This window comes from Phytophthora sojae (genome assembly GCF_000149755.1).
Source record: "Phytophthora sojae unplaced genomic scaffold PHYSOscaffold_5, whole genome shotgun sequence".
Taxonomy (NCBI): Eukaryota; Oomycota; class Peronosporomycetes; order Peronosporales; family Peronosporaceae; genus Phytophthora; species Phytophthora sojae.
The window spans coordinates 532,518-552,459 of NW_009258119.1; the positions used below are offsets into that span (position 1 = coordinate 532,518).

Below are 19,942 nucleotides of genomic sequence, written 5' to 3' on the forward strand. Positions count from 1 at the left end.
TGCGTGGCGGAGATCCTACAACGTCCAGCAGCAGCCAGGACGCGAGAACAATCAGCAGCAGCCCAGCCGAACCCGAATCTGGTCCACGACAGCGAAGACGGCGAGGATCCCGGCTGCCCCCTCTCCGGCGAGCAGCTCTGGCAGTACTTTGACGGTATCAACACGCCGCGGTCCGAGTTCGACCCGCAAGCGCGCGTCGGAACGGCCTTTCGCGACGCTGTGCGTAGCTTACCGGCCGCGACTGCGCTGCCCGATCTTCTAACTGAGGCCCCCTCGGAAGAGGATATCGAAACGCAGCTTAACCGGGTCAATTTGCGCTCCAGTCCAGGCTTGGACGGGGTTGGCTACGATATCTATCGACGGTTTGCTGCCCAACCGCTCCTTGCACTCGCTGCAGCGTTTGTATGCTGTTGGGAGCACAAGCGCGTCCCTAGAGTTGGAAACTTGGCACGGTTCGGCTGAACTTTAAGAAAGGATCCCGTGATGACCCTAGTAACTGGAGGCCAATTTGGCTGCAGCAGTCGATTTACAAGCTGTACGCAGGAGTGCTGGCAGGACGCTTTACACGCTGGCTGGACGCTAATGAGCGTCACGCCCCTGCCCAAAAAGGTTTTCGGTCTGTCAATGGCTGTGGAGAACATAATTTTGTGGCGTCGACTCTGATTGACCAAGCGCGGCGAAAGCACCGCGAGCTCCGGATCATTTGGTACGACCTCAAGAACGCATTTGGCAGCGTACTACACGATCTGTTGTGGTACATCCTCCGGTTGCTAGGTGTTCCACCGGACTTTGTTGGACGCTGCCAGGGCATCTATGATAATGCCGCTTTTGTTGTCGGCAACGCGAAAGATGGACCATCGGCCCCGGTGTCGCTGCGTGTTGGCGTGTTCCAAGGTTGTCCACTTAGTCCCCACTTTTTTACGGCAGTGGTTACTCCGCTCTTGCTCGCGCTGGATAAGTTAAATGATGCCGGTGTGAAGCTATCGGGCGCGGATCGACCAGGCGTGTACGCATTTGCAGACGACTTGAAGGTCTTCAGCACGAGCAAAACAGGCATCGACCAGCAGCACAGGGTGGTAACGAACTTTTTGCACTGGACGAGCCTCCAGGCTAATCCCTTGAAGTGCCGCTCGCTCTCCGTCACGCGAAACACGCGATGCAATCTGGTTTCAGGTGATCTAGCAGCTAAACTCGATGGCGAAGCGATTCCGAGCTTGATTTTGCACGAGGCGTACACCTACCTCGGCATCGGAGACGGGTTTGACCATGCCATGAGCCGAACCGAGATTACTCCGGCAATTGCAGAGCTCAAGCGCGACGCCACAGCTCTTCTCCAGTCTGGTCTCGCGCCATGGCAAGTCGTTAAGGCTGTGAAAACATACCTGTATCCTCGCGTTGAGTATGCACTGCGGCACCTTCGTCCGTTCAACCAGCAGCTGGCCGGCTTCGACAGACATCTAGCGCGCGGACTGCTCAATCTCTTTCGCCTACCCTCGAATTCTACAAGGGCATTTTTGTATGCACCAGTCACCCGTGGCGGACTCGGACTTCTCCCGCTGACCGAACTCCATGCAGCTCTACAACTAGCCTATGGGTGGCAGGTATTGCACTCACCAGACCCTTCGATTCAGCGTATTGCTCGTACTCAGCTCCGTGATATTGCTGCTGCGCGTTACCACCTTGACCATGACTATTGGAAGACCCGCACGGACGAACTCGCCGAGATGCTGCTGAACTCTAAGCTGGGCGAGTCTGTACATGCACCGAAGAAGAGGAACTCAAGTGATATCGGTTCTCTTTGGATTGATATTCAACGCCATTTGACGTCGTTCGATTTGCAATTTGAAACAGCACCAGCGGACGCCGCCACGGGGATCCCAGCTACTGCTCTCCAGCTTCAAGTTCCCCACCACAAAGGCTGGCTCGACTACAAGACTGTTCTTCGACAGCTCAAGATGCACATGAAATACCGACACTACCACCGCTGGACGCAGATGATGGACCAAGGCCGGGTCGCCCGAGCGATTGGCGGTGCTGGAAGTGCGTTTTTGACTTGCCCACGCGGTCTCTGGGAAGCGGACTACCGCTTTGCAATTGCTGGCCGACTGAACCAAGTCGATACCAACAGCGTGCTTAAACGCAAAAAGGTTCGCGCCCACGCTACATGCAGACACCCTGGTGGCTCATGGAACGAAACGCTCGGTCATGTGCTTGGACACTGTCCTGGTACCGAAGGTGCTGTTCGTGGCCGTCGTGATGACGTCCTCAAGCTGATTTCCCACGCTATCGAGGCATCTCCGCGCGGCAGCCACGGAGAAGTCGAGTTGCTAGTCGACCAGACAGTGCCAACGCTCCCAGGACCAGCCCTTCGCCCAGATTTGCAGCTCTACAATCGTGCCAAGCGCACTGTAGCCATCGTGGATCTCGCCATCACCTACGAAGACCATCGTAACGACTCTCCTGGCAGCTCGTCCCTCGCTCGCATTGCAGACCAGAAACGCAAGAAATATTCCAGTGTGAGGAGGCATCTCGAGCGGCAAGGTTGGTCAGTTCAACTATCTGCACTCGTATATGGAGTACTTGGGTCTGTGGCGCAGGGCAATCACAAGGTACTGACTACGGAGCTCGGGCTCCTTAAAAGAGACGCTAAACGCCTTGATCGGCAAATTTCAGCAGCGTGTATCCAGAGCAGCCGACGAATTTGGGCGGACTTCTGCAGGCAGCACAGGCAGCGACAGCACACAAGGAAACGGGGTGGTCGAGCGACGGAGATCGGGGGGTCCCCGTCAAGTGGCCACAGCTAGACGTACTCACGCACGCACCCTCCGTAATGGGGTCTCCGCCAATGGATGGTGTCGAGGTATTAAAGTCACGTCGGTTCCGGGAACCGACGCTGCGAAAAGACAGAGACACTTCGCGTCGACTCCGGGAGTCGACGCACCCTTTGTAACGAAGGGCTCCGCCAATAACAGGCGTCGAGGTGAAGCTGGCGTGTCGGCTCCGGGAGCCGACGCTACAGGCGGTGCGGACGGTTGCGAACGTCCCGCACCGAAAAAAACTTGCATGCTGTCGTGCAGCTGGGCTGCAGGACGAATCACCGTGCGACCAAGCCGGGCTTGAAGTCGCTCGCCCGCGGGATATACCCGCCGGCGGTATAAAAGAAGAACACCCGTCCACGGCTGGGCCTGGTCGAGGTCAAGAACCAAGTGGAGCCGGGCTTCGCAAAACAAGAAGATGGCGCATGCGGAGGTCGCTGCGCAAGTCTCGGCCTGGGGCCGAGACGCTACAAGAAATGTGTGCCGGGCAGACGGAGGCTGAGAAGCCGGACGTCGAGACGTTGAACGTCTTGACGCGTACCTGTGCCGGATTCCGGTGCAGGGAGATGACTCTCGCTAACCCTCCGACGCAAGCGTCGGAGTTGACTTCGCTTCTAGCCATGAGCTGGAAGCGCTTCGCGCGTGATTTGCACGATGGACGCATCGAGCAAATATGCATCCTCTCGGACGCCGAGAGAACGAAGAGCGAGAATGAAGAACTGAGGCAGTTCTTCATAGAGAGCAGAGGACACTCTCAGTGCGAACGCGAAAAAGGAGCGCTTTGAAGAGCAGATCTGGGACTCGTTGAAGAGGAGTCCCTACTACGAGATCTTACGGGAGTGCGCGGACGAGCTTCCAGAAGAGATCCCTGCGGAGCTTCCGCAGGACAAGGGCATCCAGCACGAGATTGATCTCGTGCCGGGCACGAAGTACTGTGTCACGCGGCAGTGGCCACTGCCGCAATAGCAGGTCAAAGCGATCGACGATTTCTTCGAAAGTCGTCGCAAAGCTGGAAAAGTGCGGGAATCAAAGTCCCCGCACAGTGCTCCGACGTTCTGTGTCAAGAAGCCACAGGGCGGCTGGCGCATCGTTCATGCATACAACAAGCTGAACGATGCGACGATACCGGCGCAGACACCGATACCGCGAAAAGATGTCATCATCGATTCGATGGCCAGGAGCACTATCTACAGTGCTCTTGATCTGCGTGATGGATTATATCAGATCCTCATGCGTGAGGGCGATATCCCTCTCACGGCCGTGAGCACGCCGAGCGGCATGCTCTGGGAGTGGCTAGTGATGCTACAGGGCCTGAAGAACGCCCCTGCGACCTTCAACAGGTGCGTGACGCACTTGTTGCGCTTGGTGCGCGACTTCGCACCGAGCTACTTCGACGATGTGTTCGTCCACAGCCGGGCTGCGGACGGAATGAGCGATGTTGAGATGCACAAGGTGCATCTCCGAAAGCTGCTTGCGCTCATGCGCAAGCACAAGCTCTACGCAAACCTGAAGAAGTGTATCTTCGGGGCGAGCGAGATACCCGTGCTCGGGTGTCTCGTCGGGAAGAACGGTGTCCGCCCTGACCCTGAGAAGGTCAGAGTGATCAATGAGTGGCCGACACCGTCGAATGTCAAGGAACTGCGGCAGTTCCTTGGCTTGGCCACGTATTTGTGCAAGTACGTGAAGGTCTACGCGGGCATGATACGCCCGCTGTCCCAGCTCCTGAAGAAGGACATCGAGTGGGTTTGGACTGCTGAATGTCAGCAGGCCTTCGATGCAGTCAAGCGGGGCTTGACTGAGGCGCCGATCTTGGCGGTGGCCGACCAAGATCGCCCGTTCCACGTTGTGTGCGACGCATCCGACTTCGCAATCGGATTTGCGTTGATGCAGCACGATCACGAGGGTCGTAATCGTGTCGTCAACTACCAATCGCGTCAGCTGAAGCCAGCTGAGCGCAACTACCGGGTGCATGACAAGGAACTCCTTGCCATGAAGTACGCACTCGCGAAGTTCCGAGTGTATCTACTCGGAAGCAAACCGTTCGTGGTCTATACGGACCACGCGTCGCTGCGGACGGCTGTGAAGTCGCCGCACATCTCGCAACGGATGGCGAGATGGCTCTCATTCTTCGCAGAGTATAAGAAGACTCAATGTGGTGGCCGACGCGCTCTCGGGTCGACCTGACTACGCCACGACTGATGCCGACGTCAATGCAGCACTCCAATGTCATCACTGTTGGACGACGTGAAGGTCGCGTCCACGCACGACGCGGACGCGAAGCTCTTGCTGGCCTACGGCTCAGAGGCTTCTGACAAAGCTCGTCAGAAGCTGCCGAAGCATCTTCGTGCTCGTGCACGCCGTTACCGGGTTATTACTCTACAGTGTAGTCGACGACAACGCGGACCGCGTTGTCGTGCCCAATGGCCATGACCTGCGACTCAGGATCTTGTATGAGTATCACGATGCACCGACTGCGGGGCATCCGGGCCGTGAGAAGACATACCTTCTTCTCACGCGGGACTTCTACTGGACCCACCAGTATAACTGGGTGCGCAAGTACGTCCGTGCTTGCGAGGTTTGTCAACGTGTGAAGCCTGCGCGTTTCGCGCAGGCTCCCTTGCAGTCACTGCCGACTCCATTGGAATGCTGGCGTTCCATGTCTTTGGACGTCGTGTTCGGTCTTCCCCCGGACAGCCAGGGGAACGCGGGCGTTGTGGTCTTTGTTGACCGCTTCAGCAAGATGGTACATCTTCCTGCGGTACCCGCTGAAGTGACTGCGAAGCAGACGGCGCGTCTGTTCGTTGACATGGTGTTCAAACACCATGGCATGTCGATCGACATTATGTCGGATCGAGACCCGCGCTTCACTGCACACCTTTGGCAAGAAGTGTTTACACTTCTTGGGAGTCAACTTTCGATGTCGACTGCGGACTATCCGCAGACGGACGGGCAGGCCGAGCGCGTGAACCGCGTGCTCGTAGACGTGCTTAAGAGCTACGCTCACTCGTTCCAACACTGCAGCGAGTGCCTGCCGATGGCGGAGTTCGCCATCAATAACTCGGTGGATGTCTCGATCGGGCATACGCCGTTTTACGTGAATGCCATGAGTCCCGCGTCTACTCGGGATGGTGGCTCCTTCCTTAAGTTGAGGAGGATCTTCAACTGCAACGCAGCAGCCGAAGACTGCCGCTGACACTTGTACAATGTCAGCCGCGACCACGCGCAAGAAGAAGAAGAAGACGGGTCTGTACAGGGCTCAGACACCGCGAAGCCGAACGCAGTGGCCGGGCCTACTGCTGGAAGCGAGCTGAACTCGTTCAGCTCGGAAGCAATCAACTTCGTGCAACGCAGACAAGCCGTCATTCGGTTTGACCAAGACGCGATTGCAGCTTCTGTTAATCAACAGAAGCTGAACGCAGACAACGTTGGCAGAGGCAACACTAATGAATTTGAGAAGGGTTCATTAGTCCTGTTAGCTACTCAAAACGTGCCTAAACATGCAGTTTCCGACTTCGGGGCGAGCAAGCTCGTTCCGCGCTGCATCTGGCCATTCACTGTGCTGGCACAGCTCGGCAACGCCTACACACTGGACATACCGCCTAGTATGCGCCTCCACCCGACGTTCTACGTCGGACGGCTGACTGCAGCACGAGCTACCTAGCTCGGCTGAACCGAGGCAGACGACTCGGCGGTAGCCATCATCCTCTCCAGCGCGACTTCGCGCTGGAGCAGCGGGTCGAGCTAATGGTCCAGCTCGACCGGAACGATCGAGGTGGTCTGGGAGGCCGCCGCAACCTGAGGATACTTCCGAGCGCCGAACCCAGCGCTCTGGAACTACTCCATCACCGGAACTCGGTCGTGGGGAGACGCGAGATCAGGTTCAACACCAAGTTGACCACACACGGGGTATGTTTCCACCATCACAGCAGCAAATTCGTGACGCACATGGCTCAACTCGATGGATAGTTGAGCGGATTGTTGGTCACAGTATACCGAAAACGAACAGGCAACCGATTCGTTTTCGTATCCGTTGGAGAAGATTCCCTCCCAACCAAGATAAATGGGAGCCGCGGAACGTCTTGCTCGAAGACGTCCCGGACATGATGAGGGCGTACGAAGCCCACCACGCGCTACACGCTGGAAAGTAATACGAGCGCTGCTGTTAACAGCAGCACCCGAAGGCACTTCGAGGGCAGATATAGGTACCTGCCTCCGTGGCAGCGACGCGCTTCGCACGTTGCCGCACATTATACGCAGCATCAGAGATGTCCTCCGCTGGTACGCCAGGGGTCTTCGACTTCGACGTGCTCGTTACGGAACGAGCACGCTCTCTTCAAACGTCACGCATTGACCAAACGGTCAATGGTAGTTGACGTGCCGAGACCGGCACGTCTAACCTTGACGGGGGGACGGTGTAAGGGGGTTACACGCACAAGTGGCTACAGTCACTTGTAACTCTGACAGACACGACGTCTGTTAGAGGTTCGAAAGACTTTCTCGACCTTGGTGTAAGGTACACCAATGGCTACATACATTTGGGACCACCACGACGGGTGGTTCATACACATTTAGGATTCCTATTGGCTGAAAGCAGCATCTTTTAGCCAATGAGCGACTTGCATGTTAGCGGAATCCTGCCAACCAGCAGATTCCTAGTTTAGAATATTACATTCGGGGGAAGTCAAAGCATAAATCACAAATATTAATAACAGTTCTCATCTTTACCAAAACCCGCTACTTAGAATCTTTATTTTGTTTAAAGTATACTCGTGGATCTCGAGTATACTTAACTCAAGTAAAAGAAACCTACGCTTCCTTATACACGTGCGCACGCGTAAAAGCCGTAGTAGTAAGCCAACATAGGCCCACTACAACGACGGCCCATGGCTCCTTACGAGATGTCGTCGCACGACACACCTCGTCCCCCACTGTATTCAGCTTGTAGATATTTCCACAGCGCTTGGCCTCCATCACCGTCGCACTTGTCCTTGCTGAATTGCGCGTCGACATCCTTCTCGGCTAGCTTCGACACCGAGATGAGGCTCCCATCACCTTCTGGGATGTACAGAACATCCGACAACGTGACGGACGTCCCGTCCATCAACTTCAATCCGACGGTGCCCTTTGCAACTGCGTCGATCTTCGTGCCATTCGCGATCGTCATGCGGACTGGCGTCTTCAGCTCTTCATGGACACGAACTTGTCCCGGACGCTGGTCATGTGCCAGCTGGCACCGGAGTCCACAAGTCACTCCGACTTTGCCATTGTGCCCGTAGCCGTGAACACAAAGTCCGACGCTTCCTGCGCAACTTGTCCACGTCCCTCATCGGCCTTCTTCTTGCGGCACTCTTGCTCCTTGTGCCCGAGCTTCTTGCAGTAGAAGGACTTCCCGGAGAACCCGCGGTTGCGGAAATCCTTCTTCGTTGCGAATGCCTTCTCCCGAGCCGATGTCGAATCCGCCGAGACTTCAACACCAGAAAGAGGTTGAATCGCGTACGCCAACGTCATGTTCGGCGTTTTCTCGAGTACGGTGCTGACCATCCGGTACTCGTCCGTATAACTGCCCACCAGCAGCACGAGTTGGCGAGTCTCGGCCAGAGCTGCACCAATCATCTCCATTTGCAGCACCAGCTCCTTGATCCGGTCCACATGTGCCACGAACCGCGTCCCGGGCTCCATCTTGAAGTTGTGCAACTTCTTGGTCACGACGAGCCGATTCTTGAGAGTGTTCCGGTTGAACTGCTCCTCAAGCAGGCGCCACGATTCAGCAGCGGTTATCGCTCCACGGATGTAGACTTGGTATGTGAGACTCACGTCCCCAGCGATCACACCAAGGACCTTCAGATCGTCGGTCTTCCATTGTTCCGTGGAGCGGTCACACAGCTGGTCGAACTCTGGCTTGACGATGTCCCTTGCGCGACAGTTTCATCCGCATGTTGAACACCCAGTGGAAGTAGTTGTCTTCCACGAGCTTCACGGTGTCTGCGTAGCTGGGGCTCATAACCACTTGAGATTATGCGGGCGAGGCTTGGTAGTCGAGTGTTGGTTAGGAAGGAAATCCGAAAGTGAATTAGAATGAGTTAGAACAAACTAACTATCATATCCTTGTCTCCTATGCTTAAACATGATTCGTACCAACACACACCTCCTACTTCCAAGTATTAGAGGCTGGGGATCAAAAAGTAAATGTTGCAGATCGTATCCAGAAAGGCAACTTCAACTTGCCTTTCTCTCAGCCAATCAGAAGTGTCAAATCTTGGGGCTCCGCTAATCAGATCCCAGTATTCCACCACGTGTACCACAATTGCCTACCATCGGCAACAACTTCACAGCAAGCACGTGCCTCGATACGGAGACACACAACTAGACTGCGAAGTGTACGATCGCAACATCTACGACTGTTTGTGGAGCACTACCTCACGCTGTACCTCGCTAAACATGCCGTACAGGTATAAGTCCGAAGTGTGTCGTGGATGTAGTTTCGTCCCGAAGTTTTTCATCAATCTGATCCTGTAATATTATTATTATTATTTGCGGATTTTATGTTTTGAATCGACAGCTGACCAACTATTGTGTGCGCACTTGGATCAACTACAGTCACACCTCTAAAAATGACACCAAGTTCGCTCGGTCTAATACGCTGTTTCAGTTAAAAAAAAATTGATCAGATAAAGAAATGGCTACACTTCTAATGGCTACATTTTCATATGTTAGGTGCACAGTACAAGGGCTTTCTTTACCTGGTACCCCTCCAGCATTTTCGTACTCTTGTTTTGTTTCGTCTTCACACAGACAGAACTTAACCAATAACGGTAGGCGCGGTATTGTCTGTTCCTACCCCTTCTTCTCATTGGTATTAGCAGAATCGCATCCCCTCAGGTTGTACGTGAGTTTCAATACAGTGAGGCTATGGGAATATTTGTTGTCCCGATATCCTGCCACCATGCCTGCAGTTTTATCTTTTGCTTGGTATCTACTGCATAGCCCCTAGTTGTCTCGACATCATAATATTTTAGTTTTCGTAAAATATATATGTACGCTGCGCTGATTGTAAAATACTGTGGCTAGCTTATTTATCAGTATTTACAAGTTGCAGTTACTGCAAACTCTTTGTTCCAACTTAGCATCCCAAATAAAATTTCTCTCTTCGCTCGATTTGTTGTGGCGGGAGTAGTGGTAGCAATGGCATACGTGGGAGGAGGCAGACAAGTGATTGAGAAAAATATATGAGTTTGGATCTATTACTACGGCGTCCATTTAGAGGGTTGAGGCGCCAACAATGGCGACCATTTAGAGAATAAAGAGGTTTTTGATCAGTTATAGAACACCTATAGTGAAATCCATATAATCCCGTTTGCAGTCGAGGAATCCTAACCAGATAGGAAACACATAGTCAGTTAGAGGGGTTAATTTAGGGGGTGTCACTGTATCATCTCGAACATCGACAGGTGCGGATCTTGGCCTTGAAAAATGGGGTGGCAGGAAAAAACATGGCCGTTGATACAGCCCATGTTTTCTAAACGGGTTAGGGTAAGGGACATATTAAAAACAAGTAAGAAATCTCAAACATGTTGAAACATGGCCAAACATGTTCGGCTTGTGGGACGGGTGTCATGGCCTACAAACACTATGCAATTCCTATGGGCTAAGGTGATCTTCGGCTGCCAAAAGTCGCTTTCCCGGCGCTTTAAGCCCTCTGAAGACCGACCAAGCGTTGAGGAGGGAATACCATGACTAGCCATGGCACTGGGGTGAAGTTTGCAAGCTCTTCATGCCTCTCAAATGCCGCTGGTGTCGATTTCGCTAGGACGCTCCCGACAGATTTGGGTTCATTTCACCCCCTCTGACTAAAAACATGGGCTCTATCTTTTCCGAAAATACATAGGGGGCAGGGCTGGGGGAATGGTCAGAATTCGGGCAAAACATGGCTGAAATCGGCAAAATCGGGTCGAAATCTCAGAAAAATGGGGAGGGGGGGGGGGGGCACGCGCCCCCTGAAAATCCACCCCTTCGTCTGTTGCCAAATATTCCTCACTGCTTCTAAGTAATAACCCCAAGGTGGAACGTAATTTCTCATTAAGAAAAAAAATGCATACAGCAGTCAAGTCAACAATTTTAATGTGGCGGACATCAACAGCGGGGTGTGAATCGAACGTTGAAGTTGCTGCTGTTCCTCATTCTCCAATTCGCCACGGATCACGCAAGCGGAGAAGAAGATGGCGGCGGAGCTGCCAACTCCAGTCGCTTTCACGGCCGTGAGGCTCGTGTTCCTCTCCAGGAGCTGTGCAAGGCCTGCACGCTCAACTCGATCCGCCTGCTGGACCGCATCTGGGACAATAGTCTGCCGGAAACAGAGCCGTCACCGGCTGACTTGGGTCCTGGCAACGGAGGCTCCTGGTCCTGACGCAAGTACCTGCGCACAGACCGCCACTACCACCGGTTCCAGTTCCGTCGCGCCATTGTGGAAGCGGTCCTGCTCGAGAACGCCAAGGACGCACAACGCGTGGTCAAGTGGCTCTGGCGCAAGTTCCACGGTTGTATTGTCCCCGCGCCCGCAGTCCACATGACCGCAGGCCAGGGAGGACTGGGCATCTTGAAGTTCTTCAAGAAGAACGAGATCGCTCCACGTCGAGATGGAGGAAGAGCCATGAGAGACGAGGTCGACGCTGATCAAGGTCACGTCGTGCGTTGGGGACGTCGGGACATGGTGCATGCTGCTAACAATAAGCAGTACAAGACCGTCTGGTGGCTCTACAAGAACGTTCAAGCTCCTCGGGCGATGAAGAGTGTGCTAATTAATGCAGTCCACAACGGAGACCTCGTGCTCATCGAGTGGCTCCGAGACAAGTACCGCACGCGTGGGTTTGACATAAATTCTGAGACGGAAGAGTACGAGCTGGAGGAGAGAGTCGCGGTTCGAGTCGTGGAGCCGCCTCGCAAAAGTGGGTTTGGACGTGTGGGGGATTTATCGGGGGAGAATGTGGGCGAGTTGCTGCGAGGAGATCCCGAGGAATTCATGGAGTTCGCGGTACGGGGAGGCCAGCTTGAAGTCCTGGATTGGATGGTCGAGAATGGTTACGTTAGCAACTGGTGTTTCCTGGCGGCTAGACCAGCGGTGGACTCGAATCGCATGGACATGGTCAAGTTCCTGATCAAGAAGAAACTGTTGGAAGCTGGTCGAGCGTTGAAGTTGGCAGCTGAGGCGTGCAAATTGGAAATGGGGAGGGAACTTCATCGACTGTACTGGAAGAAAATTGTTGCGTCGCACTATTATCCAGTGCGAGAATCTCTCGCGGAAGACGACCATGACCGGCTGTGGATCTCGTCAGAAACGATGCTGAAGGCAATTGGGTGGTGCGGCAGTTTGGAATTCGTGCAGTGGCTCGTCCAGACTTTCAGCACTGAAGTCAACCTGTTCGATACGAGCAACCTTCACGCGTCGGAGAAGAAAAGACTGAGCCTCGACACGGTGGCACGACGTGGAGACATTGCGTTGGTCAAGTATTTGCACGAGATATCGGTGGTGAGGAGTGCAAGCACGAGTCGTCAGACCAAGAGAGCAAGAATTTCGCGGGAATCTCGCTTAGCCTGCACGACTGACGCGATGGATCAAGCCGCGTCTTCGAGCCACCTTGACGTGGTGAAATGGCTGCATGCCAATCGGTCCGAGGGCTGTACGACGCGCGCGATGGATTTCGCGGCAGGAAATGGACACTTGCAGGTGGTGAAGTGGCTGAGTGCTCATCGTTCGGAGGGATGCACGGTTAAGGCTATGGATGTCGCCGCGAGCAGGGGGCACTTGGATGTTGTGAAGTGGTTGCATCGCAATCAGTCGGAAGGATGCACAACAGCAGCCATGGACAGCGCTGCAACCGGCGGCCACCTGAAAGTTGTTGCGTGGTTGCATATAAATCGAACCGAAGGATGCACAACCAAAGCGCTGGATGGAGCAGCGGAAAATGGGCATTTATCCGTCGTCAAATGGCTTCATAAGCGCACTAACGCTCGTTGCACGACAAGAGCCATGGACTGTGCTGCCAGCGAAGGTCACCTGGAAGTCGTCAAGTGGCTCCACCAAAATCGCGTGGGACGCTGCACAACTGCTGCGATGGATGGCGCCGCTCGAAACGGCAACCTTGATGTGGTTAAATGGCTTCACAAGAACCGTTCGGAAGGCTGCACCACTGCAGCCATGGATGAGGCTAAAACGCTCGAGATCGTGCAGTGGTTGCAAGCAAATCGAGTCGAGGGATGCATACCCAAAGCAATGGATCAAGCAGCCTCGGATGGTGATTTCGACCGCGTGTTGTTTTTGCATTCGGAAAGTGTCCAAGGTTGCACGGGAGAGGCATTTTTCCACACGCACAAAACGCCACTGTTCATGGGGATGCGAGAATGCGTCTTTGACTCCAGCCGACAACATTCACGACTGGCTCACTGAGTATTATCCGGACGAGGACGACAATGATATTTTTTCCGCTGTTGACGGAGAAACATGTTCGTCTTCTTGCCTAGTTCATCATCTTTTTAATTACAGCAGAATTTCACCACTGGTAGCGCCGAGTTGTTGAATTTTAGTTGGGTCTCTCTCTACACGCCTTTGTGAGCAAACCACGATAACAAAAACATCATTTCTCAAGAAAAGAACCGCGTATTTGTATTTTTCGTGGCCATCAACAACTGTTAACTTGCATTGCAGTCTTCAATCTGTGTGGCCACGAAAGGGGTTCGTGTATTCACACTTCCAAAACTGGATAGTGTTCCAAAAGCCATTGGCGAAGGCTCCTAAATCCTCCGAACCTAGTGATCGCCACTGCTTGTTGGGTGCAGCCTTCGCAACGTTGAGAATGCAGAAACAACGCAATCCCAAAGTCCCCAAGCCGAACTGCGTGATCCATCGCTTCGGTTGTGCATCCCTCGCTGCGTTTTTCGTGCAACCACTTAACGACTTCAAAGTGGCCAAAACGTGCCGCAAAGTCCATTGCGGCCGTGGTGCACCCTTCTGTGCGATGATCATGTAGCCACTTGACAACGCTAAGCTCTCCACTACGCGCCGCGCCGTTCATTGCCCTCGTAGTACAGCCTTCACTTCGGTTCTCCTGTAGCCACTTCACGATATTAAGGTGTCCGTTGGCCGCGGCCCGATCCATAGCGAAGGTAGAACAGCCTTCAGATCTGTTGTTGTGCAGCCACTCCACAACATTGAGGTGCCCATTCTTCGCTGCTCCGTCCATAGCTTTTGTTGAACAGCCTTCCGTTCGAAATTCATGTAGCCACTGAACCATCTCGATATGGCCGTGGCTTGCTGCGCTATCCATTGCTTTCGACGTACACCCTTCGGTTCGATTCAAGTGCAGCCACTGCACCACACTTAAATGGTTGCGTCTGGCGGCCCTATCCATCGCGGCGGACGTGCACGTCGGACCGTCACCACGCATCGTTGTTTCCGTTGTTGTTGGTTCTTCCTCCCTCTTTCGCTTTCGCGTATTAGCTCCTTGGAACAGGAACTGCACGCCGTGAAGAAACTGAACGATCGCTAGATGCCCAAGGCCTGCGGCCTCGTCGATAAGGGCTCGCTCATCTGTCGGCCTTCGTTTGAATAGATCGATGCCCTGCTCCATCGAAAATGTATTAAGCAACCACTGCACAGCCTCGAGGTGACCATTTTTAACGGCTGCTAGCATCGTCCGATCTGAAATCCAATCTGACACATTTACTGCGGGAGCATGTACATCGAGGGGTCCAGCTAGAGGATAGAATCGTTGTGACCGCATTTGTTCCCAATAGCGGTCGTAGATGCTTGAGGCAATCTCCATACGACCATGGCTAGCAGCCACGTCCATTACTCGAGCCGCCTCTACCAGTCTATTATCGAGCAACCAGTTGACCATATCCAGTCGATTCAGCTTGATTGCTCCATCAATTGCCTCATAAGCGTGGGCCACCATGTCTTTATCAAACTGCCACTCCATCACATCGAGATGTCCAGCAGCGGCAGCCATGCCGAGAACAACCGAAGCACGAGGTCGTTCATCGAGACGATATTGACCATTTAGCCACTCGAGCAAAATCACGTCCCCATTCTTCACGGCCGCTATAAACACGATAAGAATGGTGCGGCGTACTGACGCGTGGTGATACAGCCACCAAATCAATCCATTTTGCCTGTTCTTAGCAGCATGAACCATGTCGTTCCCACCCCAGCGCACCCAATTCCTTGCGTTTGGGCCCGATGGGGCGATCCCTCGAGCATCCAGCACCTCTCTGTTCTCTGGAGGTCCCCGTGATCGAGAAGAAACCGCAAAAGCACGATGTTCCCTTCACTCGCAGCGACTGTAACAACTCGTTCAGGTACCACGCAGTCGTGGAAATGGTCGAATAACCACCGAAAGACGTCCATACCAGCGTGGTGCGTCACGGCCTCTATCATGGCAAGTTGGAACTGGGAAAAGTTGTAGTGACGATCGGTGCGTAGATACTTTCTCCTGGACCATTCGCCTCCATTTCCTGGACCTAATGCTGCAGGGGACGGCGCACTTTCGGGGCTGCAACTGCTCCAGATCCGATCAAGCAAAGGGACGGAGTTGAGGCTGCAGGCACGACTTAGTGCCATCTCGACCGAAGAGTCCAGGAATGCGGACGTGGCTTGCACAACGTGAGTCAATTCATCGAACGCCGGCGTGGAGCGGAACAGCAGCGCTACGGCCAGCAGAGGGGCAGGCGTCGACGATTTTGGGTCTTCACAAAATGAGCCGTAGCAATTTTTGGCTCTTCACAAAATCAGTCCTAATAATTGTGTATACTCAAAATCTGGTTTGGGATTAGCTCATTCTCCAAAAGAGAAGAGAAGAGATGGCGGACGTCGAGCCGTTGCTGGTGGTGCAGCTCCTGTTCCAGTCGAAGCACGGGTTCACAGACCTCTCGCACGTGGTGTCTGTGAGAAAACAAGGTGCAGTTCGGTGCCCGGAGCCAGGCACATCTGAATACTATCCTCCGCCTTCCGCTCGGCTGCGAGTCACAGATGAACACTGAAGGTTTGTATGCAGGCGAAGGCTGTTGGTGGACAGCGACCGCTACGTTGTAGGATGAATTGACTTTGCTTCATTATAGATTTACAGTGCTTTTGTATACTGAATACAGTTTGCGGAGCGGCGTGTGTGCTGGTGCGGATCGAGCTCTGCTCACTCTTGATTTTGGCAGCTCTGCGAGCACTGCCAGAGCTCGATCCCCAGACACACGCTGCCCTGTCGTGGCATCTTGCGCCCGGCACGTACAGTGTTTAGACATTTCCTTTATTGCTCTTACTGTTAGCTACAGCTTACGTGTGCTTTGCCTACAATGGCACCTACACTGAGAAGTAGTCTACAGCCTGAGAGCCTGGTGACACAACCTGTGTCATCTCAGTGTCAGCTGTCTCGCTGTTCCTGGACTCGTCTGTGGAGCTGCCTGTCCACAAGGCCTGCAGGTTCCAGTCGATCCGGCTGCTGGACCGAATTTATGCCAGCGCTGCAGATTTGATGCGACACAATTCCCGTTACGGAATCTGGGACGTGCTATCGCAGATATCTCTTCACTCTTTCGTTGATTGAGGCAGTGGGTTTTAACAACTTGGAGATGGTCAAGTGGTTGTCGGCCAGATTCCAGACGTGTAGCATCACGAGTGACGTGGTGGCCAAAGCTGCGGGGATGGGCTCAACTCAAATTCTTCACTTCTTCTACGACAATGACAACGGAGCAGTAATGGAGCAGCTCCTGGCGGCTAAACCAAATAGTTTGGTGGGGCATTTTGTGGAATAGGGGGGGGGGGGGTCTCAATGGCAAGCGCCATAGCCAGTGGCCACAGCGACGTCGTGTGGTGGCTCCACCGCCACATTCCTAATGCAAGATACGACCTTACGGCGGCTCTTAAGGCGGCGATACTGGCTCAGAACATCCTAATGGCTGAGTGGCTGCTCACGCGTGGGGCCGCTAGCCCCCACGCGTGCCAAGCATTTCGATAGATATCGTGACACAAGGAAGACTTGACATCCAGTGGCTGGACGAACGTGGCGAACTTGATGGCGTTCAGGGCTTAATAGTGAAAGCTGCGGAGCATGGATGTCTCCATATTGTACGCTGGCTGATTGATCGCGATGCTGCGAGGAGCGGCATTTTCACACACCTCACGGATATTGGAGGCGAAGCTAGTCTTGCTATCAATGCAGCGGCAGTGAACGGTCATTTGGAAGTTGCGCAGTATCTATACGTACGCACGAAGGCCCCGGAGAACGATCTACAGCATCGGTTACAAATTTTGGAGCAGAGGAAGCAACGACGCACCTTGTGGACGCATCTCGGACCTAACAGCACAGCTGGCCGCGTATCGGGGAGGATAATGGTGAAAGCAACGGAAAACGGCTTCCTGGATGTCGTGCAGTGGCTGAATGCGATTTCGGATGTTGCAGTCATCAGCAACATATTTGGCTATTGGTACGCAGACACGACAGAGCTTTTTGTACTTATGCAATGGATGGGGCCGCATTTGGCGGGCATCTGGATGTGATAAAGTATTTGCACGAACTGCAGCGTTCTTTTGACGATGACACTAGAAAACGCAAGCGAGATGAAACAATCAAGAGATCCAGACCGGATTGCAGCGAAGCAGCAATGGATGGTGCGGTGCGGCTGTCGCTGGCTATTTGGACGTGGTGCAGTGGCTGCATCACAACCGGCGCGAAGGCTGTACAACTTTTGCAATGGATTTCGCCGCCACATTTGGTCTCCTAAATATGGTTCGGTGGCTGCATGAACATCGGTCTAAAGGGTGCAGTACTCAAGCAATGGACGGAGCCGCAACGAATGGACACTTGGAAGTTGTGCAGTGACTGCACAACAATTCCAGCTCAGGCTGTACAACGAAAGCCATGGATGAAGCCGCAGCGAATGGACATTTGGAGGTGGTGCGTTGGCTGCACGATCATCGTAAGGAGGGATGCACGACTCGTGCGATGGATGGAGCTGCTGAACACGGCGCTTTGAGCGTCGTCAAATGGCTCCATCGCAATCGGACTGAAGGATGTCGATGGACAAAGCGGCAGAAAAAGGTCACCTGCATATTGTGCAGTGGCTTCACTCTCACCGGTCAGAAGGATGTTCTCCCGCCAATATAAACTTCTAAATGAGAGGGCAAAATCCCTACAAGCCACAATACCTGGTTATTCATGTCGCCGCGAGCAGTGGGCACTTGGATGTCGTGAAGTGGTTGCATCGCAATCGGTCGGAAGGGTGCACGACAGCAACCATGGACGGCGCTGCGACCGGCGGCCACCTGAAATGTGTCGCGTGGTTGCATACAAACCGTACCGAAGGATGCATAACCCAAGCACTGGATGAAGCAATGTTTCTACAGCTTTGTTGTGCCGTCACAGCACTGTTGTGTGCAGTTCACGCGTTCTCCAGTGCCACGAATATACAACATTTGGCGTGTGCGGGACGTCCTCCGCAGGAAGATGAAGTTTGCAATGGATGCTGTGGACGAGGGGGTCGCAAACCCCTTCAAGGTTGGTACATTGAGTGGTGTGCCGAAGCTTGGCGGCCAAGACCATCGAAAACTGTTGGCTGCACTCGCTACATATTGCAGTAAATCAGTGCATTTGCTGTTTGCATGTGACGAGTCAAACCTTTAATTCTCAGTATACCTTTTTCTTTCGATGCATATCAGGCGTTCCTTATCGACGCACTTTACTAGTACTACTGCTACCGAGTGGGACCTCGTGAATGGAAATATGCGTGCAACGAAGGTAAAACGATCAAGCCATCTGCACCAAAGCAGTACAGTAATCTGCCCAAGTAAGGAACGCCTGATATATATAAAGACGCAGAATATATAAATTGATGTTAAGTTGAGTATACTTTTCCAATGTACTGATTTAGTTATTTCAAAATGAACTGAGGAGCAGCTTTACCTGCGAGTCCGGAATGATTCCAACAGTGGCGTATGGTCGAAGCACTAACCTTTGACCAGACATCCTCGCACCACAACAGCGCTGTCATCTGGTCGACCTCGTAGGGATTATCTAGCCCTTCACCACGCCGGTCGCATCATTTTAAGTGAGGCGGAGACGCTTGGACGGTGTGGACTTCATGGGTGGAGTGGGACTTGTGGGGCGAGGTGCAAAAGTAAAAGTGCGAGTCTACCACTACGGTACATGTAGTTTGAAGTCTAGTAAGATCGCTTAATGCGCGCCATTTTTCAAACGAGGGTGGAGAGCTGATGATTGGCACTAGATTTTTCACCTTAGTACCTCAGTACCTTGCAGTACCTTGCACATCCCCCTATCGCCACATCGACTGGAAAATAATATTAAATATGTGAGGCTATTAGTTGTACACCCGTTCCTTATTCGGGCAGAATTCTGTAGTAGTACTCCGCAAGCACTACTAATGTATTTTTCACGCGATGTTACCCCTTGGTCTCGACAACGGCACGAGGAGGAAGTCCCAGCGCCCTCCCGAGTTTGCTACTTCACTACGTCAGGTTGACAACAGGCTCTAGCCTGACGGATCAAGCTTGAATATATCTTTAAGCGCGAAGACGGTGTCCCTCGTCCCTACGTAGTGCAGCACTTCCCACCCCATGTTGGGGCAATCGTTGGCTTTGTTGAAATAGCAGAGATTCTCGTAGGTGACACCGTTGCTTCCGCAGACCGCTTTATGGCCATTGTTAATGGCGCACTGGTAGGGGCATTCTGCGAAGACTCCGGCGATCAGGAGCGAGGCGAGGACGGAGAACTTCATGGCTTCAGGCTTCGGGTGTGTGGTGGGAGGTCTTCCGTATAGGAGGCAGTATAACTGTGGCCTGTTGCGTAAATAGCAAAGTGAGTAGGACGAGGGCTATTCCCCCGCTGAGCCGGCAGAGGATATTAGTACAGCACAGCGAAAACCGATATCTTGATTTTTGTATATGATCATGGGGTTTGCTTCGCTGCGCTGCGCAAAGGCAGTCGCTGCGCTCCTGCGATAAAAAGATTCTCTCACCTGGCGAGTACAGTGGTCGGCTCGCTGGAATGCTTGGCGCTGGGCCCGCCTCCGCAGATACCGCGCGGCCCTGCTTCGCGGGCGGGGTGCCGCACGGGTCTGCTATGGCT

General features: G+C 53.5%; 4 protein-coding genes across 4 annotated transcripts; 2 read left to right on the plus strand and 2 right to left on the minus strand.

Moving 5' to 3' along the window:
- Window positions 1-2,360: 2,360 nt before the first annotated feature.
- PHYSODRAFT_402931 (hypothetical protein) lies at window positions 2,361-2,789 on the plus strand (the record flags this gene model as incomplete). Its single annotated transcript, XM_009530008.1, has 2 exons — window positions 2,361-2,677; window positions 2,720-2,789. Coding segments are annotated over 2 exons (387 nt in total), but the record flags the coding sequence as incomplete, so codon positions are not given.
- Window positions 2,790-11,226: 8,437 nt separating this feature from the next.
- PHYSODRAFT_505297 (hypothetical protein) lies at window positions 11,227-13,257 on the plus strand (the record flags this gene model as incomplete). Its single annotated transcript, XM_009530009.1, has 2 exons — window positions 11,227-11,512; window positions 12,224-13,257. Coding segments are annotated over 2 exons (1,320 nt in total), but the record flags the coding sequence as incomplete, so codon positions are not given.
- Window positions 13,258-18,728: 5,471 nt separating this feature from the next.
- PHYSODRAFT_507790 (hypothetical protein) lies at window positions 18,729-18,893 on the minus strand (the record flags this gene model as incomplete). The annotated part of the gene is made up of 1 exon (XM_009530010.1): window positions 18,729-18,893. A coding segment is annotated over one exon (165 nt), but the record flags the coding sequence as incomplete, so codon positions are not given.
- Window positions 18,894-19,412: 519 nt separating this feature from the next.
- On the minus strand, window positions 19,413-19,592 carry PHYSODRAFT_409967 (hypothetical protein; the record flags this gene model as incomplete). The annotated part of the gene is made up of 1 exon (XM_009530011.1): window positions 19,413-19,592. A coding segment is annotated over one exon (180 nt), but the record flags the coding sequence as incomplete, so codon positions are not given.
- Window positions 19,593-19,942: the final 350 nt, after the last annotated feature.